The 18,839-nt window shown below is 41.3% G+C and overlaps 1 protein-coding gene across 2 annotated transcripts in view; it reads right to left on the bottom strand.

Moving 5' to 3' along the window:
* The window catches only part of LOC135711719 (2-acylglycerol O-acyltransferase 1-like), a 24,116-nt gene extending 5,277 nt beyond the window's left edge, over positions 1 to 18,839 (bottom strand). The window contains exons 1-5 of one of the 2 annotated variants that reach the window (XM_065234687.1): positions 18,678 to 18,839; positions 18,515 to 18,612; positions 10,435 to 10,566; positions 9,003 to 9,544; positions 8,612 to 8,941 (exon numbers count right to left, since the gene is read on the bottom strand). In XM_065234687.1, coding sequence (XP_065090759.1) covers positions 8,784 to 8,941; positions 9,003 to 9,544; positions 10,435 to 10,566; positions 18,515 to 18,612; positions 18,678 to 18,809 — 1,062 coding nt within the window. In that variant the 5' untranslated portion in view covers positions 18,810 to 18,839 and the 3' untranslated portion in view covers positions 8,612 to 8,783. Of the gene's footprint in view, positions 1 to 8,611; positions 8,942 to 9,002; positions 9,545 to 10,434; positions 10,567 to 18,514; positions 18,613 to 18,677 lie in introns of those variants that run through there. The other variant, XM_065234688.1, reaches the window with a different exon arrangement.

Genomic DNA, 18,839 nt, shown 5'->3' with positions numbered 1-18,839 from the left:
CCGGTTCTCTGGAACTGGCGTCTACGCACATTTCTCAAGCGAATCAGTAATTGGGTGTGGGAATCAATGGCAATAAACTTACCCCTCACAGGAACTCGTCGGACGCACGCCTCGTCAGCCACGGTTATGGCTTGGTGGAGTCCCTCCAACGCTCGGTCGATGTCCTCCACGGTGTCAAGCGACGGGTTGTCGATGATGTGCCTGTCTACCACGCGTCCAAACTGGGCCCAGTTTACGCGATGGTAGTCCTTGCGCAGGCTTGAAGCAGGAGCCACGTTGCAGCCCAGTTCAGCCACCACCGGTTGGTGGTCGGAGCTGAGTTCGTTCAATGCTACCGGCTTGGACAAGCCGATATTTGTCAGGAACAGGTCTAGCGTCGATGGATTGCCAGCCGGTGAGATAAATGTTGGCTCATCCGAAAACCAAACGGAGTACAGCCCATGCTGTGAGGGGTCTAACAGCAGACGACCGTTCTGGTTCTGCTGGTAGTTCCGCCAGGCCTCATGGCGAGCATTCAGATCTCCTCCAACTACGAAGCGGGAACCGGTACGGGTGATGGTGGACAGGTCTTTTTTGAATTTAGCCGCTAGTCCACTGCTGGCGGCACACTGTCGAGGGCAGTAGACGGCGATGAACTGGACGTATCCAGTCGACGACTCCACCTCCACACCAAGGGCCTCGATGATAGAGGTGCGGATATGAGACAGAGTGTGGTATTTTATTCCTTTCTTGACGACGACCGCAACACCACCCCCCCCTGGAGCTGGTGCGATCAAGCCGAATAATGTTGTGGTCAGGCAACCAGAAGCTGTCGCCGGACGTTAGATGGGTCTCTGATAGGAGGCCCACGTCGATACTATGCTTGCGGAGGAAGTCAGCAAGCTCGAACTTTTTGGCTCGTACAGAGCAAGCGTTCCACGTGACTATAGTTAACGGTTTAGACGCCATACCGAATGATAAACTTACCGAGCACTTGGATCTGTTCGAGTTTGTTGCGGCACTGACGAAGAGCGCTGGTCATGTCGACGAAAATCTTCATCAGCTCATCCGCAGAGAAGAGATCGGGATTGGCGTTTTGTGCTTCTGGTTGTCTCCAGAATCCAGGGGGGGATGAAGAGCTTTGTCCAGCTGAGGCACCAGACGTTTCTTGACGGGGGCCGGATTGCACCCGTGGATTTGCTTGACCATGTTGCGTACCACGAAGAGGTGGGAAGTCCTCCACCCTGAATGCCGGAGTGTTTTCCTTCTTCCGTCCTGGTTGGCTTCTTGTGGACGCTTGCTTTCGGATCCGCTTGAAATCCTCGCGTTTGGGACACTGTTTGTCGGACCCTTGATGAGCTCCACCACAGTTGGCGCATTTGCATGTTTCCGACTCGTCGACAACGCACTCGGAGGAAACATGATTTTGGGCGCATTTGCCACAGCGCGGATTGATGTAGCAGTTTCGGGTGCCATGCCCGAAATTCAGGCAACGCTGACACTGGGTGACGTCGTGACGGCCGCCACGGTATGGCTCCCATTGAACAATGATGAAGTTGATGGAGCGGATGGCCTTCAACGCATTGAGCGTCACCGTTCCCTTCTGGAAATGAACCAGGAAAAGGCAATCCGGGTACGTTTTCACGTTTTCGTCTCTCCTCGTCATCCGGAAGACTGCGATTGGGGCTAGCTTGTAACGGTCCTTAAGTTCTTCTTCGATCGACTTGGGGTTGAAGTTCGGTAAGCCCCTGATGACTACCTTGAAGGGCTTCTCACCGGGGATGTCATGTGTGAAGTATTCCGCCCTGGAATCCTTCAGGTACTTCACGGTTGCTTCGTACTCCGCTTTGGTACGCAGCATCACCTTGGTGCCGATCCTGCTCAGCTTGAATTCAGCTGCAACGCCCAGCGATGTGAGATCGCTAATGAGCGTGTTGAGTGGCACTTTCATCACCACCAGTGGAGGAAGCTTGACTTTTGCCGTACTCGGGACGGCAGAATTTTCATGCTCGACGGTAACGCCGAATTCACCGATGTCGCTGACGTTCGTCATGGTGTCACGGCCACTCGCACCATCGGACTGGCCCTGATTCTTCTTCCTTTTCTTCGTCCGCTTCACTTCCGCTGGTAGGGCATTCCCAACATCGGTGGGAAGAGTAGCGTACCTATTTGTGATAGGTACGCACGAGCTACCTTCGCCACTATTCTCCGCTTTCTCACGGAGCTTGCTCCGGGAGCGCTGCCTTCCCATCACACGATGAAACCGGCACTACGACACGAACAAACGCGCAACTCGAACAACTCGACTGAGCGAGTCAAAACCGGACTAAACTGCTTGACTACTACACTATTCGAGCCTCAGTTGGAACCATAAATGTACATCAACTGGACTGAATGAGTGAAGTGCAAACAACCGACTGACGCGCTCTATGGTGATGGTCTCTGCAGATGCACGACAACAGCGCTGTTTTATATCTTTTCAGGTTCAAACATGTTCAACCGCACCTGACAGGATTTCCCGCCGTTTTTTATGAATGGGGCGGAGCAGAAAGTTTCTTTTGTGCAGAATATGTAAAAAAGGATGGGATGTTAATAAAATTGCATATATAGAGGAACCAGATATGTGTTACTTTCAGTTGTGTGTAATTCAGTTGTGTGTAATAACATAATATCATCGAATATGTCTTTCAAGCAATTTTTTTTTTCTCAAATTTGAAAGTTTTGGTGCGGGAAGAAATTAAGGGAAAAACTTCTGTTTTTATTAATAATTGTGGTTTGTTTAAAAAAAAATCCGGAAAAAGTGATCGTCAAAGTCCATGTCTTTTTCGGGTTATTGTTAAGGGGTTTTACATAAATTACTTTTCCAAGTCTCATTCCTTATTGTGGTGGTCACGCCATGATCCACTTTTAGCCGCTGACTTGGTCCTGCTTGCTGCAGGACCTAGTGCCACGCCGTCCGAAGCGGTAATGAGCAGAGGCAGGAGAGCAGCGTTGATTTATATCTTTGCATGTTCAAACAGGATGATGTGCAACTAAGTGGTATTTGTTTATGATGACTGGGCTTGGGGAAAACATGTAGTTCATGAAAACATTGATAAAATTATCATTTGCGTAATTTTAAAAAGTTTTTTGATTAAAAATTGGAAAACTATTTATATCGGAAAATTCGTTAAGTAATATCCTATTGATTGGCGTATTTGGATTTTTATTTCATCTATAAATGACAAAGTTACAAGCGTTCAAAACCTAACACTATTTCACCACACATATTTTTTGATTTGTACCCCAGTATAGTCGACAAGGACGTAGGGTAAATGTTGGCTTCGGCACCCATTGACTGTTTTCGGCAACCAAAATTTAAACGATAATTTCACTATGTTTTCCCATCAACACACTTCCCTGAATGTATTCAAACGATTCTTTAGTCTTTCAGCTTCAATCTGATTATATTTGTACGACCGTGCAATCCTATTATGCCAGATTTTTCTTCAAATGAAGTATACGCACTACAAAATGGGGCTGATTTCGAGTTGCCGATAATAGAACAGCTGGTTAACACGCAGTTCTAATGGGAAGGTTGCCGAAGAAAAAGAGGCTGCCGACAATAGTCACACTCACCTGAGAAGTTTGGAGCGTTGTAAAATCGTTTTCAAACCGGTTTGAAAAATTCTGTCGATTGGAATGGATAGAGAAGCAAGCAGCAGATGAATGTTAACAAACAGACACGTGATATATGTGCGTAACGCTGACAAAATGCTAATAGAAGTGCGGACGCTGATTAGATTGACGAGAATACGTAAATTCCCCTAGTTCTACGCAAAAAAAAAATAACAAAACCACCAGTTGATATTTCCCGCGACTTTACAAAACAATACAATCAAGCGCAATCATCATACAATCATAGCTAGGATTTGTTTTAATTCATATTACACAAAGTTGCTTTTGAGTGTTATGACGTCGCCACCGTCGTCTCCCACAAAATTTACATTTTCCCTCTACCAACTCATACGTGCGGGCTAAAACTCCACACCTGGGGGTGCCACACATTTAAATCTCAATTTAAGATAGTCGGAAAATCTCACGCTAGCAGAAAATCTCACGCTATAAAAATCTTTTTTCATCTCTTGCATCCATCTACTCGCATCGCTCACCATCTTTTTGCAGAAAATCTTCAAAATATTCATCAATCTTCCTTCTATCTACTAAGCGTGCGAGAATTTCACAACACCAAAGCTTTTTTTTCCTACATCTTAGATAGTATTAGATGTCTGGTTTCGCAACTTAAGTCAACGACAATTTTTCAAAGTATCGGAATCTTGACAAAAATTCCCAAGATTTCACAAGGAGTTTCCCTCAGAATTACGTAGGACTCTAGTCAGAAGTCCCCAGAGCTTTCCATATAGGCCGATGTCATAGTGAGAGCAAAGAGAAGCGAAGAGGCGAGCGAAGCGTTGAAACGAATGTAAGGAATAATATCATTAATGGAAATTCACTTTATTGATATTTATCCTTACATTCGATTCAACGCTTCGCTCGTTTCTCCGCTTCCCTGCACTCTCACTATGGCATCGGCCATAGGAAATTCGACTTGAACTGGGAAGTGCGAACTGAGACGATTTTGATTTGCAAGCCTACTTGCTTGAAAAGTAATATTTTCATGATTGTTGTCTTCCCCTCAAACGCTGTCACATTGTAATTTGTCGCAAATGAAAGCAAACGGTTTGAGTGTTCACTCGGCTATTAACAGAAGCAGACCACTCTCAATGTGTGTCACGCGATCGTCTGTTTATTCGGTAGCAACAATTGTGTGGTCCTCCTCTTTGTTCGTCATCAGCAGTTCTTTCAGTCGATGCGTCGTTGGACAGCAACCGTTTCGTGATGAATGTGTGAGTGCTGACCACGTTTTGCGTCCATTGTTGCAATGGAAGCGCTCTGCTCCTCATTGGCGAATCTGCCATACAATGAAACCACTGGAAGTGGCTCCCGGCAAGTGGCTTATTGGATAGCAGAAGATAAAATGTTTATTGTGTTCTACCTTTTGACTATAGTTTTAAAATGTATTGTATAGTGAACATGAATCTTCGGCTCTGTAAAGTTAATTCGGTTCAGCCGTATCAAATAAATTAATGGACATTTCAAAGCAAACGGTTTATCATAATCCTGACTTTCATATGAATTGTGGACATCAGAAATCGTTCACCTTTGCCTTTGTGCTTCTACTTTTCTTCTTACTGGAACCTCCTCCGCCGAAAACGTCAACAAAATCCGTCGAAATCGTATGAAACCTTCGTTGGCAGCTTCTAAAATCTCCAATGAATTCATCTAGAACCTCCTCCATTGAGCTTGATTACGTATTCGTATTGACGTATTCGGGGTATAGGGTGTCCCAGAATGTCTAAGCATGACTTTGGAACACCCCTGCTTGTTTCAGATGACGTTTAAACAGCTTATTATCACGCTGAATCATTGTTTACGTTTAGGCCAACAGTTTCGTGCATCGCAAGTAACGGTTCTTTACATTTCCATGACAATGCGAAGCATTTCTCCGGAAAAGCGCAAACAGGTCGTGCACAAATGGTGTACTATTCCCAACATTGGGATCGTCCATTAATTATGTCACACATTTAAGGGGATGGGGTTGGTTTGGAAACTGTGACGAGCCATAAAAAAATTAAGGTCCTAACAAAAAATGTGACAAAGAGGGGAGGGGGGTTGAAAATGGGCCAAATTTGCGTGACATAATTAATGGACCTTCCTATTTCTCTGAGTCAATTAGCGAAATTGGAAGATGTAAGCATCGGAGCCGTTCGAAACGCGATTCGGAAGTATGGTGAAGAGGCAACTTTCCAGGACAAATAAAAATCTGGACGTAAACCGAATTCTGTTGACCCAAATCAGGACCGGAATATCGTGAAAGCTTTCACTCGCAAGAAAAGTGCTTCGGTTCGAGACGTGGCTAAAAAGGTGGGATTCTAGAAGAGTAACGTCCAGCGGACCAAGGCAAGAATGGGTCTAAATACGTATAAGAATAAGAAGAAGCCAAAGCGGAGTGAAAAACAAGCTACATCCGTCAAACCGACTCGGACGTTATACGACCAATTGCTGTGCGGAAAATCGGTGTGCGTGATTATGGACGATGAATCCTACGTTAAATTTGATTACAAAACTCTTCCTGGTGATCAGTACTACACCGTTCGTGATGACCGAAGTTTTGACGACGCGGATAAGTCGATTTTCACCGAAAAATTCGGTAAAAAAGCTATGGTTTAGCAAACCATTTGTGAGTGTGGTGTGCTTTCCAAACCGTTTGTGACAACGGAGACAATGACAACCGATGTTTACGTGAATGAGTGTTTAAACCAAACTGCCAAACTGTGCCCAGGCCAGGCCAATCGAAACTTTTTGGGCCCTGACCAAAGCATATTTGCGGAAACATGTAAAGGCAGTGGATTCCGTTACAAAGTTTGCAAAAGACTGGGAAAAAGTATCAAAAATTGGGTAAACATGTTTTTACTCAAATTGGAGGAAACTAAGTAACGGTTACTTAGATGATGACGTTTGTCATCTGAGTAAACCTTACCCATTTCGATAGAAACGAATGAAAGCCTTATGAATGCTTTATATCTACATTATTTCATACAAGAAAATAAAAAAAAACATGATATTTTTTACGCATCCTATTTGTTAGATTTGTATACCTCACCAAGTAGCTGCTGATAGCTTTTGTCATCCAGGCTATTACCAACCGGTGGAAACTAACGATTGGAAATTGGCTCACTACTTGACTAGCCTATTGGTCACAAGCAAATCGATTAACTTACGCCATTCTAGTCTAAATTCTAGTACTACACTATGTTTGTTTTGATTCACTATGAAAGTTTGACAGATAAAATCAGGGGTTCGTGGATTTTCCTATGTTTCGAGGCGTGCATCGATTAGCTTGGGACCGAAGGGAGTTCCAGAGCTGAGCCAAAAAGTTGAGCACGTTTCTTCGAGACCTTCTGGTCTTAGATTTACCTCTATGGTTTTACTATGTGAGTGAACAGTTTGCTTTCAGAGTTTGAACATGCAATAATCACAAAAGCAGGTGCTCAAGAAAGTGACAGTTCACATCACAAAACACACTAAAAACAACATCAGCATAATGCTCGATAATTCTACCACATCCAAGATTATCGATGAATAGTGTATGAAATCGGATAATATCGGCAGGTGCTTGTTATTATTCATTACGACTCGAATTTATCTTAAAAAATCGAAATTTTTAAGCAAATTTTACAGAAATACTTCCTTGAAACTTCTTGCAAGTTCTTGCAACTTCTTTAAAGTTATCCGTTCTTCCCCAAAGTACTCTAATGTTAACAAAATAGCCCTTAATTCCTTTAATCGTCTTGTCTGAACTACCTTGAAGATCTTGGAACTTCTTAAAAAAATTAGCAGTTGTCTGAAACTGATGGAGCTACCATCAAGTTCTTGGAACTTCTCTGAAGATCTATAAGCTTTCTCAAGCTCTTGAAACTTTTTTTTTAATGTTCCCACTATGTTCCACAAGTTACCTGTACTGCTGTGAAGTTGTCTGGATTCTTTAGATATCCTTGAAGTACTCAAACTTCTTCGAAGTTTCTGCATCTTTTCTGAAGTTAATGAAAGTCCCGAGAAATTCAGGGATCTTAATCAATTCCATTAATTTCAGGACAGTTTCACGAGAAGTGGGACAAATTAGTGAGGTTTCAAAAAATTCAGAGCCACTTAAAGAACTTCAGAGCAGTCCAATTAACATTGCGAAAATTTTGGGAACCTAATAGAAGTAACGAGGATTGATAGTAAATTCCGAGAATTTCGAAGAAGTTTTATCAACAGAGAGATTTTCTTTCGGAACACATCTAGTTAAAGGTTGAACACGGAATAATCACGATTTTGCACGAGCCCTGTTCCCACTTGTTTGGCTGCCAAATTCCACTTCCGCTTAAAATCCTTCAGGTCAATTGCAGTTCCACCCTTTTTCTTCAGAATGTACTACACAATTGACCAGTATTCCTCAATTGGCCTTAGTTCCGGAGTATTGGCCGGCCATTTTCGCTGTACCACTGTTTGGTGGAATTTGAGTAGTGGCAGCTTGCCAAGTCCGGCCAGAATAAGCAATCCCCCTTCATGCTGCTCCAGAAAAGGCGGTAGTTTCCTCCTGGTAAGGAACTTTTTGGGGAATTTAGACTTCTTTTTGATTTTAGATTCTTCCGGTCAACCGAGATATGCAATTCCTGCCCAGGAAAATGGATAGACCAGGATTTTAGTTTCGAGCGTGCAGGATCTGATCACGACATGCTTGCTCCGGTGAAGCCATGATGTAAACAAATGAACTTATCCTGACAACCAATGCCTACTGTGAGTCTATACACTCTTAGCTTGATTTAGTGAAATATAAAAAAAAAAAAAAACTCAAAAAATGCCTGCGATTAGCGTTTTTAATGTGTCCGGATTTTTTTCGTGTTCAACCTTTAACAGCCTTTGCTATCATTTGGAGGGTGAGCAGCCAGGTTTCCTGCCAAAGTGAAATTTTGAGCCACTCTAACGCCCAGCTTTGGAATATGATATTATATGTATCTGTTACAATAAAATACCAAGAACTTAAAACTTGAAGGTAAAATAGATATAATTTAAAAGACATGGTAAACATCTTTCTAATTTGTTTCCCATGGCACCGTTTCCTTTGCAACACAATCGGTTGCGACTAGCAGAACACTCTAACTTTGGAATATTTTTCTTGTTCAATTGGTTATTCTAATCTAAGTCTCCCCCTCCTGCCGTCACTCTAGCTCCACATGGACATTTTTGTAGTCCACGACGAATTTCGACTTGTTCTTCTCAAACAAATCCACCAACGACTTGCAGAATTTCTCGTGCAAATCGTCCACTTCGGCCTGGCTTGGATTTTCGTTCTTGGTCGTGTGCAGTGGTGCTCCAACTGAAACGGTTGATCGGGTTTAGTCGACTCTTCATTTAAGGTTAGATTTCACGATACTTACTGACTGTATTGAGAGGCCGCGGCCTTGGGATCACCCCGTACGTGTACTGGAAGAATCCATGGCCTCGGAATGCCGCAGGGGCGATACCGGTAGTGTTCTTTACCCACTCTTGGAAGTTGCGTAGCTTCGAGCCCGGTGGATTCGGTGGCTGATCGAATAGGTCCACCTCGCCAAAGTGCATGACCGGCACGACCGAAGCACCGGCCTTGATGGCAATCTTACAGAATCCCTTTCTGTTCTTCAGAATCAACCGGTAGCTGTTCGGTCGGCAATGCAGCGACTCGGCAGCTCCACCGACCACCAGAACCACGGCGTTAGCAGTGAATCCATCGCGGTTCTTCGGATGGTTTGGATCGTTCGGAGCCGCCAGCATGGACATGACGCTTTTTGAGGCACACGAAGCGAGACCCCAGCTGAGAAGGATCTCCCGGAAGAACGGAATGACAAAATGGAAGTTGAGCGTGCATGGCCGGGATCGGATACCCGGGTACAGCTTGTAGAAACCGGTCGTGTCGGTGGCAAAGTTCAGGAACGTTCCGGTGCTGGAATGGGCAAAATTGCAACAAATGGAAGCTTTGGAGTTTAGTGCGATTCGTGAGCTTGGATGTGCTTGTGACCAATGAGCGTTAACCATTACCATATGATAGGTGCGGATGAATTTGACGTTTCTTTGGAAGGATAGTACAGTTCCAATACTTACGGTTGGGGAAACTCGGGTGCCGAACATTACTGAGAATCACTGTATCGTATGGCCATTGACTCATGACAATCACATGCACTTTTTGGACGTGAAACAGGCAACAGGTTTTGGAAGGATTTTGGAATATTCATAGCAGATGAGCATTCAGTAGAATGGCTTGGAATGCGAATAATGCGATTGGTTTAAAATACAATGTTGTCGAAACAACCGGAACTCCTAATCATGGAATGTTGTTTACCAAATAGAGCATCTCGATGAATTTGGCACGTATAATTTTCTTATCAACAGTAAACCGTAAACAGCCTAAACAAAAGCCAACTGAAAACATAAGCTACTGGCAAGCTGTGAAATTTAACGATTATTGTTTTGTTCGAGATGCGCTGTGGTAGGTAAATTGCTGCAATTTCACACATGCAATTTTTTACTTTCTCAAGACATCGCGCCGTTCACCGTAAGCTACCTTGTGTCGTCAAACAGATTTTGACAATCCTTATCACACGTGAATAGCAAAAATAAACGAGAATACCCCATACAATGAATTAACCCCATATTGAGTTATTTATGACCATCACACGAACACAAAAGAAAAATAAATACTCAACTGCGATAATGAAAGCAGGCATTGTTCTTCGTCATGCTTGAGGAAGTGGAAGGGGAGGGCGTTGATGGTTGATAATAATTTGAAGCACCGATTGGATGGCGAAAAGGGAGAACATGGACTTTGTCACTTACCTCAATACTCCGTGCGGAAAGGCGGCAAAGATGTAGTTTCGATCAGCCGGGAGATCCACCGTTTTGTGCAGTTTGGCGGGGAAGTACGTCTGGAACAGCTTCCAACAGTACAGGTTGCGGAACCATTTGACTCTGGAATGGACGAATTTCGGGAAGTTATATTGTGTGGATTAGTATTGATAGATATGAGCTCAAGGATCAATTAAAATTAAGAAAAAAAGTTCCCAAATCCTGAAAAGCTTACCAAAATTTGAACTCATTTCGTAACAAACTGGCTTGGCATAAACCGTTTGAAATTTATATGGAAATTACTATGGAGAAATTTCACGCCAACTCGACAAATGATTAGCAGAATCAACTCAGATTTCAATGGAATGATGTGGGTGTACATTAGAGTGATGCAAAATTTGAAATTTTCGCTCCACAGTACTTAATCTATTCCAAATCGGATCCTGACTAACCTCTCAAAATTTGAACCCATTTGGTGAGAAACTGAGATGGCACAAACCATTTGAAGTTTATATGGGAATTACTATGGTTAAACCAAGATTTTTGTTCTTGTCTATCTTATAATTCACCATATAGGTTTGCTTAAAAAGTTTTCAACTGTAATTGTAGGAAATTTTTCCAGCTACAACTCTGCTGAAGATCACTTTTTGATTAAATGCAAGGATCGAAAGTTATCAATGGTCCAATGCGCTGGTGTCTTATTATCATGCTCAATCAACTGCTCAGCAGGCAACATTGGTGTTTCCGGGGCGTTGAATAGGACACAAAAATCATGGCTACTATGTCACACTGCAAAATACAGTGTTGCCTACAGAGCAGCTGCTTGATCATGTCATAAGTTTACCAATCTCTTAAATAATTAATAACTTTTCCCTGTCTTGTTTTACATAGAAACAATCTTCAGCAAAGTTGTAACTGAAAAAATTTTCTATAAGAATGGCTGTTGAGCTGTTTCGCAGCTCAATATGGAAAAAAACTAGAAGACAATGAACAAAAAGTTGAGATTTCCCATAGTAATTTACATGTAAACTTCAAATGGCTTGTGCGAAGTCTGTTTCTAACCAAATGAGTTGTAACTTTGGGAGGCTAATCAGGACTCGATTTGAAACCATTCAAGCACTGTGGAGCGAAAAAGTCAAATTTTACATCAGTCTAGTGTACATATTTAGCCTACTTAAGCAACTTTGCATGCTTATCTTCTTAAAAAAAAACTAGTCCGTAATTTGAAAAGCGTACCATAGCTACGGTTACCATATCAAAAACTTGAAAAGGAGGACATTTCATATGAGGTTTGGAGATAAAGGAGTACAATGCAACACCCTAATCTGTGCCAAGAGTTTCGGAAGTACCGAAAGCTGTGCCAAGCGTTGTGCCGATCATTCTGATGTAGGCCGAAGAGTATCAATCAAGGTGTCAATATCCCATGAGTTTGACAACCCTGAAGTTAGACTTTTGTGATTGTGTTTACATTTTCAATTTATCTAATTCATGACCATTATTCATGGCAAATATTAAGCTTCATTCTCATTAGAATGAGAGCGAATTGGGCAGTGGAAGAGAAACTGCAATACAACCTATATGGAAATGGTACAGTGGACGAAATTTTCACCAGCTGCCAGTAAAATGCTCCACGGCAAAATCAAACCCAGTACTCGAACGGACGAAAGTTCACTCCCACCCTTGAAATAACATCGTCGAAACAGTTCTGATCGACTCACTTCTACGCAACCTCGAAGACATCACCCAAGCCTGTCGTATCGTAGACTAGTGCTATAGTACTCTAAATTAGTCATCTACAATTAATCTATTGGATTGGTTAGAGGACAACTGAGAAATAGTGATGGGAAAATGGTACAACCCGCCGCGCTATTCGGAGGATGTAGTGAGGAAATTTCAAACCTCTGTCCACCAACCATAAGGTCTTGATCCACTGAACAACTTCGCCAAAGAAAGCAACTTCCTAGATGACAAGGAAGGGCATAATTAATTCATGCACACTAGCGCCTCGTAGTGAGAAAATTCCGAACTTCTGTCCACCAATCATTAGGTTTTGATTTACTGAACAACTTTGCCCAAGACAGTAACCTTCTATATGTATGAAGGCGACCAGCCTCAGGCAGAAAACCTCCTTAATGTGGCGCAAGCCGAATAAACGGGTTGGAATCCAGGAAATTGCTTTTTATTTTTTGTTATGTTTGGATTGAATATTAATGCACTGCATAAATATAAGAATTTTGTCAATTTTTGTTCCTAAAAAATACTTATGTGGATTGCGTCATGTGGACCATAGTTCTTTTTAGAAACTTCCAAGTTGCTAAGAAGTTCCGCAGGGAACTTTTAAGATACTTCAAAGTTGCTAAGAAGTTCCGCTTGGAACTTATTCGGAACTTTGTTGTAGCCATGTTTTCAGCCTTGCCTGAAGTTCTTAATAAGTGCTTAGTTCTAGGAGGCTTTAAATAGCTTCTAAAGTAGCCAGAAAGTTGTTTTAGAACTTTGCATGTACTTTATGGCGCTTGAAATAGGGTTTTTATCGTTGAATGCGGAAATTTAGGTTACTTGGGTCAGAACTTCTTTGAAAATCCTGTTATTCAATTAATGGCAATTGACCTGCCCTGAGGTACTCTGATCTTTTCTATTGATCTTGGAGCTTTCCTGAAGCTCTCGCAATTCTTCTGAAATACTTCTCTGAAGCACTGAAATTAATGGAAATAACCGAAAAAAATTTAAACTGCACTTCCCTCAAATTACTGGAACATTTTACAGGTGATCGAAAGCTTACTGAAATTTTTGCAACTTACCCGACTTTTTCGAAACTTGAAGAATTCAAGGTCGAAATTCAAGAAAAAAAAAATGGTATTGATTTTCCACCAAAAAAGCTCAAAACTACCACTCACTCATCTGGTCATATCCCAAAAACTATTTGCCCAAATCATTTACCCTTGGAAACACATCAAGTACGAGAGTTTTCCAAGGTGTGGTGAAAATTTGAGCTCGAAATATTAAAAAATAAAAAAATTCCGCCCATGGTAAAAATAGGCCATTTTTTAACAATTTCGATACCTGCCGGTAATCAGTCTGTTTACTGTAGTTACTATAACAAAAACAAAATATTCGTACATTTATAATAATTTAAATTACAAACCCTTCAAATTGACGTTCTAAGATCACGAATAGCTTATTTAGTTGTGTAGTAATCTCTTCTGAAAGTTGAAATTTTTAAAAATATCGAATATACAGGGTTGTAACCCCAAAAGGATCTAGGCAGTTTAGAGCAAAATCAAAAAAGGCGTTTGTTCAGAATGCCAAAATAAGCATTTTGGCCAAGTTTGGCTCAAATCGGTGACATCGACCACAACTTTTTAAAATTCTGTACCCACTTGAGCCGGAATGACCCATATCCATTACAGTTTTTACAATGAGTTCTCTGTACAACGCAAAAGTTTTCTTAACTTCCTGGCAGCTCTCCGAATATCCCTGAAGTATATCTCTGACATTTCAAAGTTTTCCTCAAGCTAATGGAACGGACTTGAAATTTTTTAAGCTTCCTAGAAGAGCTCTAAACTTTTCCAGAAGTTCTTGGAACTTTCCTTATATTCCCACAGACTGTTTAAGAAACTTCCTAGAAATTCTCAGAACTTCCTTTAATATTGTGGAATTTTAGTAAAGATCCTTAAAGTTTAGAGAAATTAAAAGAACTCTCTGAACTTTTGAACTCGAAGTTTTTGAAACATCCATACCCAAATAATATTGTAAGATTTATCAAGGCTTCAAAGTATTCTTCAAGTCCAAATCATATTCCCTCAGGAACTCAGTTGAACTCAGAAATGTGCCAACACCCACTGGGAGCTGAATTTATGATAGGCCCAAAATAATCGATTCGCAAAAATGCAACCACAAGTTCGCAACTCTATTTAAAATTAGAAATGAACAACCATCTTCATACTACACCGAGTAATTAAGATGTTTGAAACTATCGAAATCGATCATTCTTATCAATAGGTCTATGTGATTAAGAAACAATTACCTGAATTTGAATTAAATTCCCTGAGATTGCCTGATTTTCCGGGTCCAAAAATTAATTCCCTGATATTCTCTGATTTTCCAGGTTTTTTCAGGTAGTCGAACCCTTAGGAACTCTCTACAACGAGATATTGAAGGGACCACCGAGTTATAGAATTATTGAGTTGTAGAATCACAATCCCACCACAAGCACCAGCTAAATGCTGACTAAAAGTAAATTTGTACGCCTCTCGCGCGCCGCTAGCACGCCTCTAGTGTTGGGGATCGGAAATCTTTGACAGTGGTTTGTTTAAGGTAGTCAATCGCGTTCAGAAATAACGTCAAATGAAACTCGAAAGAAGAAAACATATTGTGTACAGACACCTGGAAAATCCGGAGTGGTCCGGTTCCAAGTTGGCTTATGTGCTGAAGATGCCGAAAACAACAGTTTGTCGAGTGCTCAAAACCTACAAGGAAACCCTGAGTGTGTAAAGGAATCAGCGAACCTACGAAAAAACTGGAACCAGGGATCGTCAACTGCGCAGCAAGGTGTTGAGGTGCGTTAAAGCCAACCCCGATCTATCGATCCGAGATGCGGCAAGAAGGTACAACGCCAACTTTCAAACGGTGCGGAACATGCTTGCCAGGGAAGCATACAAGTCGTACAAAGCCAGTTAACATCCGAACCGGCATATGCAGCAGAATTCCATTGTCAAAAAGCGTGCAAGACTCTTGTTTTGACTAAATACAAGGGCTGCACGTTATACGATGACGAAACATACGTCAAACTCGATTTTAAGCAGCTTCCCGGTAAAAGTTTTACATCACAACTGGACGTGGGGATGTGCCGGGAAGACTCAAGTTCTTGTTTGCCGACAAGTTCGCGAAGAAGGCCATGAGATGGCAAGCGATTTGCAGTTGTGGCCTGAAAACGGAACCATTCGTCACATCCTCGACGATGACATCCCATGTTTACATCGAAGAATGACTGAAAAAGCGTGTATTGCCGTTCATCCGCAAGCATAGGGGCAAAGTCATCCTTTGGCCAGATTTGGCCAGCTGCCACTACTCCAAGGTGGTTCTAGAGTGGTATACTGCCAACAAGATCGATTTTGTCCCGAATTGCCCGGAATTTTGACCAATCGAAAAATACTGGGCAATTTCAAAGCAGCGACTTCGACGAAGCGGTGGGGCAGTCAAGGACATCCAGCAAATGCGAGCAAAATGAAAGGAATGCGGTGATTCCGTGCGGGCGCTCATGGGCTCCATCAAGAGGAAGGTTCAAGATTTCGTTCGAACTGGAGAATGTAACTTTGAAGTTTTAATAAAAATACTGTAAAGCAACCATTAATGGACTTTTAAAACTTATTGAATCACGAATTACAGGTCTTTTTGTGCGCACCAATTTACTTTTAGTCAGCCTTTACAATTCTAAACAAACTGTGTTGAGTTTGAGTTTCATGATTTTTGCTTTACGTGGCCGAAGCTACCGTCACTGCTGGCAGCAGTAGCTTCGTGTCTGCCATCGGCGAAGAGTTAGGGTTAGCATATGGTATCCTAAAGGAGGACATGTCCTCCTTTTTCAATAATTTTTCTACATCCTCCTTTTGCCCGAAAATGTCCTCCTTTTTAATAATTTTTCCGTAACAAATTTATAAAATTATTTTCAAGATCGTTGTTTGCAGAGAATATTTGTTTAATTATGTCGCAACCTCAGCTTATATAGCAAATACCATTCAATAGTGGGATCAGGAATATACTACAGCTGTCAACCCCCCTACATTTAGGCTGTGGTTCATTTGGTGAATTTGCACTTAAATTTGACAAATGAAATTTTAGTAAATAAACCAGACTTATTTCTGACAGACCAGTGATCAATTTTGACAAACAATTCCTCGAAGTTAGGATGATCAACAACAGAGAGACCTCCCTTAGCTCAGCCGGTAAAGGCACAGCTACAAAGCAAGACCATGCTGGAGGTGGCTAGGTTCGATTCCCGGCCCGGTCTAGGAATGTTTCGGGTTGGAAATTTCTCGACTTCCCTGGGCATAGAGTATGATTGTACTTGCCACACAATTATAGTAATGGAAAAATGGTACAGGCATCGAAATCTCTCAATTAATAACTGTGGAAGTGCATCTAGAACACTAAGTTGAGAGCACGCAAAAAGCTAATATGCCATACGAAATAAGCTTGAAATGCGATGAGGAAGAAGAAGAACAACAGAGAGAATTACTAACATTATAATTTATTTTCGAAGTGACAAATTTGAGTAAAAATTCACCAAATTTCGATTCGTTCAAAGTTTTCGAAGGGACGTATCAGCTTTTGTAAACAATGCATTTGATCGTCGATTTGGCGTAACTGGTAGTTCGCCCACGCATACTAACACTACCATCAAATAGGGAAAAAAAATCATCTGCCTGATAGTGTTGTTAGAGCCTTAGACTGTGTTACAATTTAGGTATTTTCATGTAATGTTGAAATTTCGAAAATATATTATTATGTTCGAAAATCCCTCTCGTGTTGTTTGGCCGATTTTCGAGCAGGTTTTTGTCAAAATGGATTGCTTGTCTGTCAAAAATAAGTCTGATGAAATACCAGGGTTATTTGAAAACTTCCCATCTTTAAAATTTAAGTGAAAATTCACTAAATGAAACACAGCAATCCAACATGGCAACATGTGTTTAATTTTGACGCTCTGGTTCTAGGGGATTTTAGGTATTGGTTAAGAGTTTTATGCTGAATCAATGGTAAAATTTACAGGTTGCTTAGATGTTCCTTTTCATGTTGGTTCCAATCAGCGATGGCATGTATCCTGATTTTTGTACATGATAAAATTTGGGATGGTTTTAAGGCTGTAAAGCTGTAGTTTTCATGCAGAACAGCTGGACTAGATCATTTTCTAGTATAAAAAATAAATTAACTAGCATTTTCAGATGAATTGAATTGATAACGACTACAAGTTATGAAAAATTCGTTGTCCTCCTTTCATGTCGAGAAAAGGACACATTGTTCTCCTTTACCTCTAAACCTAAAACGAAATGTCCTCCTTTTCAAGTTTTTGATATGGTAACCCTACGAAGGATAAAGAGAGATAGAAAACTATACTTTATTTTTCTAAGAAAACGATGTGCAACGGAATCATTTTTGTGTCGAGTCAACTCTCAGCTTGATTTTTGCATGTTGTGAATAGTCTCGCAATATCAAAGGAGCTTGTAAAATCAATATAAAGCATGATATTTTGTTTCAATATCACGCGTGATATTGAGTGCGTATGAGAGTGGAAAAACATAATTTAATTGATGATTTTACCAACACTGGTAGCCATGAAATTCATTTTTACTATGGTTCTACAACTCGATATCGAGTTAATGGGCATCGAGTTGTAGGGAGTTCACTGTATTTTACGACATTTATTTTTGCTGAGAAAAATATGTGATTATCTTTCAACAGTGACTTTTTTACAAATAATTTCGCATACGGGTCACAAGTGTGTAAGATATGGGAGGTGCCCCTCGTTGATCTCTTCACTTTTGAGTAAGCGAGAGTTGACTGTTTGTCGCTTGATGGGGTCGATTATGGTCTAGAATATGTACGAGAGTGACCAATGTTGTCGTAGAAACCCCTTTTGGCCATATATTGCGCGTTTCACACCAAATTGTAAGCGCGTTTTCACTTATTAAAAAGTGTGATAAAACTGCTAGTTTACGTCTAATTGTCTTGAAGTCTTGGGTGCACTTATTCCTTATGATGCAAGCAATAAGTGCTCCGAAGACTTAAAAACGATTTGACGGAAACGCGCACTTTTATCACACTTTTTGCATTTTTGGGACTGATTTTTTTGTAAAACCAATCATTGAAATTGAAGAAGCAAGGTCCATTGTTTGAACTGTTACTAACGGTTAAATGCACCATCATATCGATAAGATATTTAGCTTATCACTGATTGAATGCACTAATTAGCTCTCGATTGTGTACACTACACATAGGTAGGTATATCAAATCAATAAATTTTAATTCTCACAACGAAATATCTCGTAAATTACGTATTAATCTAAATTACACTCACCCCTGTCCTCGTCCTCCGTTGACCCCGGCTTTCCGATCGACGTAGATGAACACTCCATAGATGACGCAGAATGTCTTTGCCAGAAGTCCTCCGAATATCTGAGTGTTGTAGATCAACAGACAATGCTTACTTACTTCAACCGAAGAACAATGGAAACTCTTACCAGCAAATAGAAATAGTAGATCAACATCCACAGTTCTCCGAACAGAAAGAGGCTCATCCATCCAAAGGCGCAGAGCGTTTCGAGCCGCCGCCTCAGGGGCACATTCAATGGTGCCCACTCAATTTCTCTCATCGTGATCTATTGTTTTCCCAATGATAACGT

This window comes from Ochlerotatus camptorhynchus, unplaced genomic scaffold (genome assembly GCF_037179485.1).
Source record: "Ochlerotatus camptorhynchus isolate MF236.1 unplaced genomic scaffold, CSIRO-AGI_Acam_v1.1 ptg000434l, whole genome shotgun sequence".
NCBI classification, from domain to species: domain Eukaryota; kingdom Metazoa; phylum Arthropoda; class Insecta; order Diptera; family Culicidae; genus Ochlerotatus; species Ochlerotatus camptorhynchus.
The sequence above is the reverse complement of the archived record's forward strand: the minus strand, read 5'-3'. Positions and strand labels throughout refer to the sequence as shown.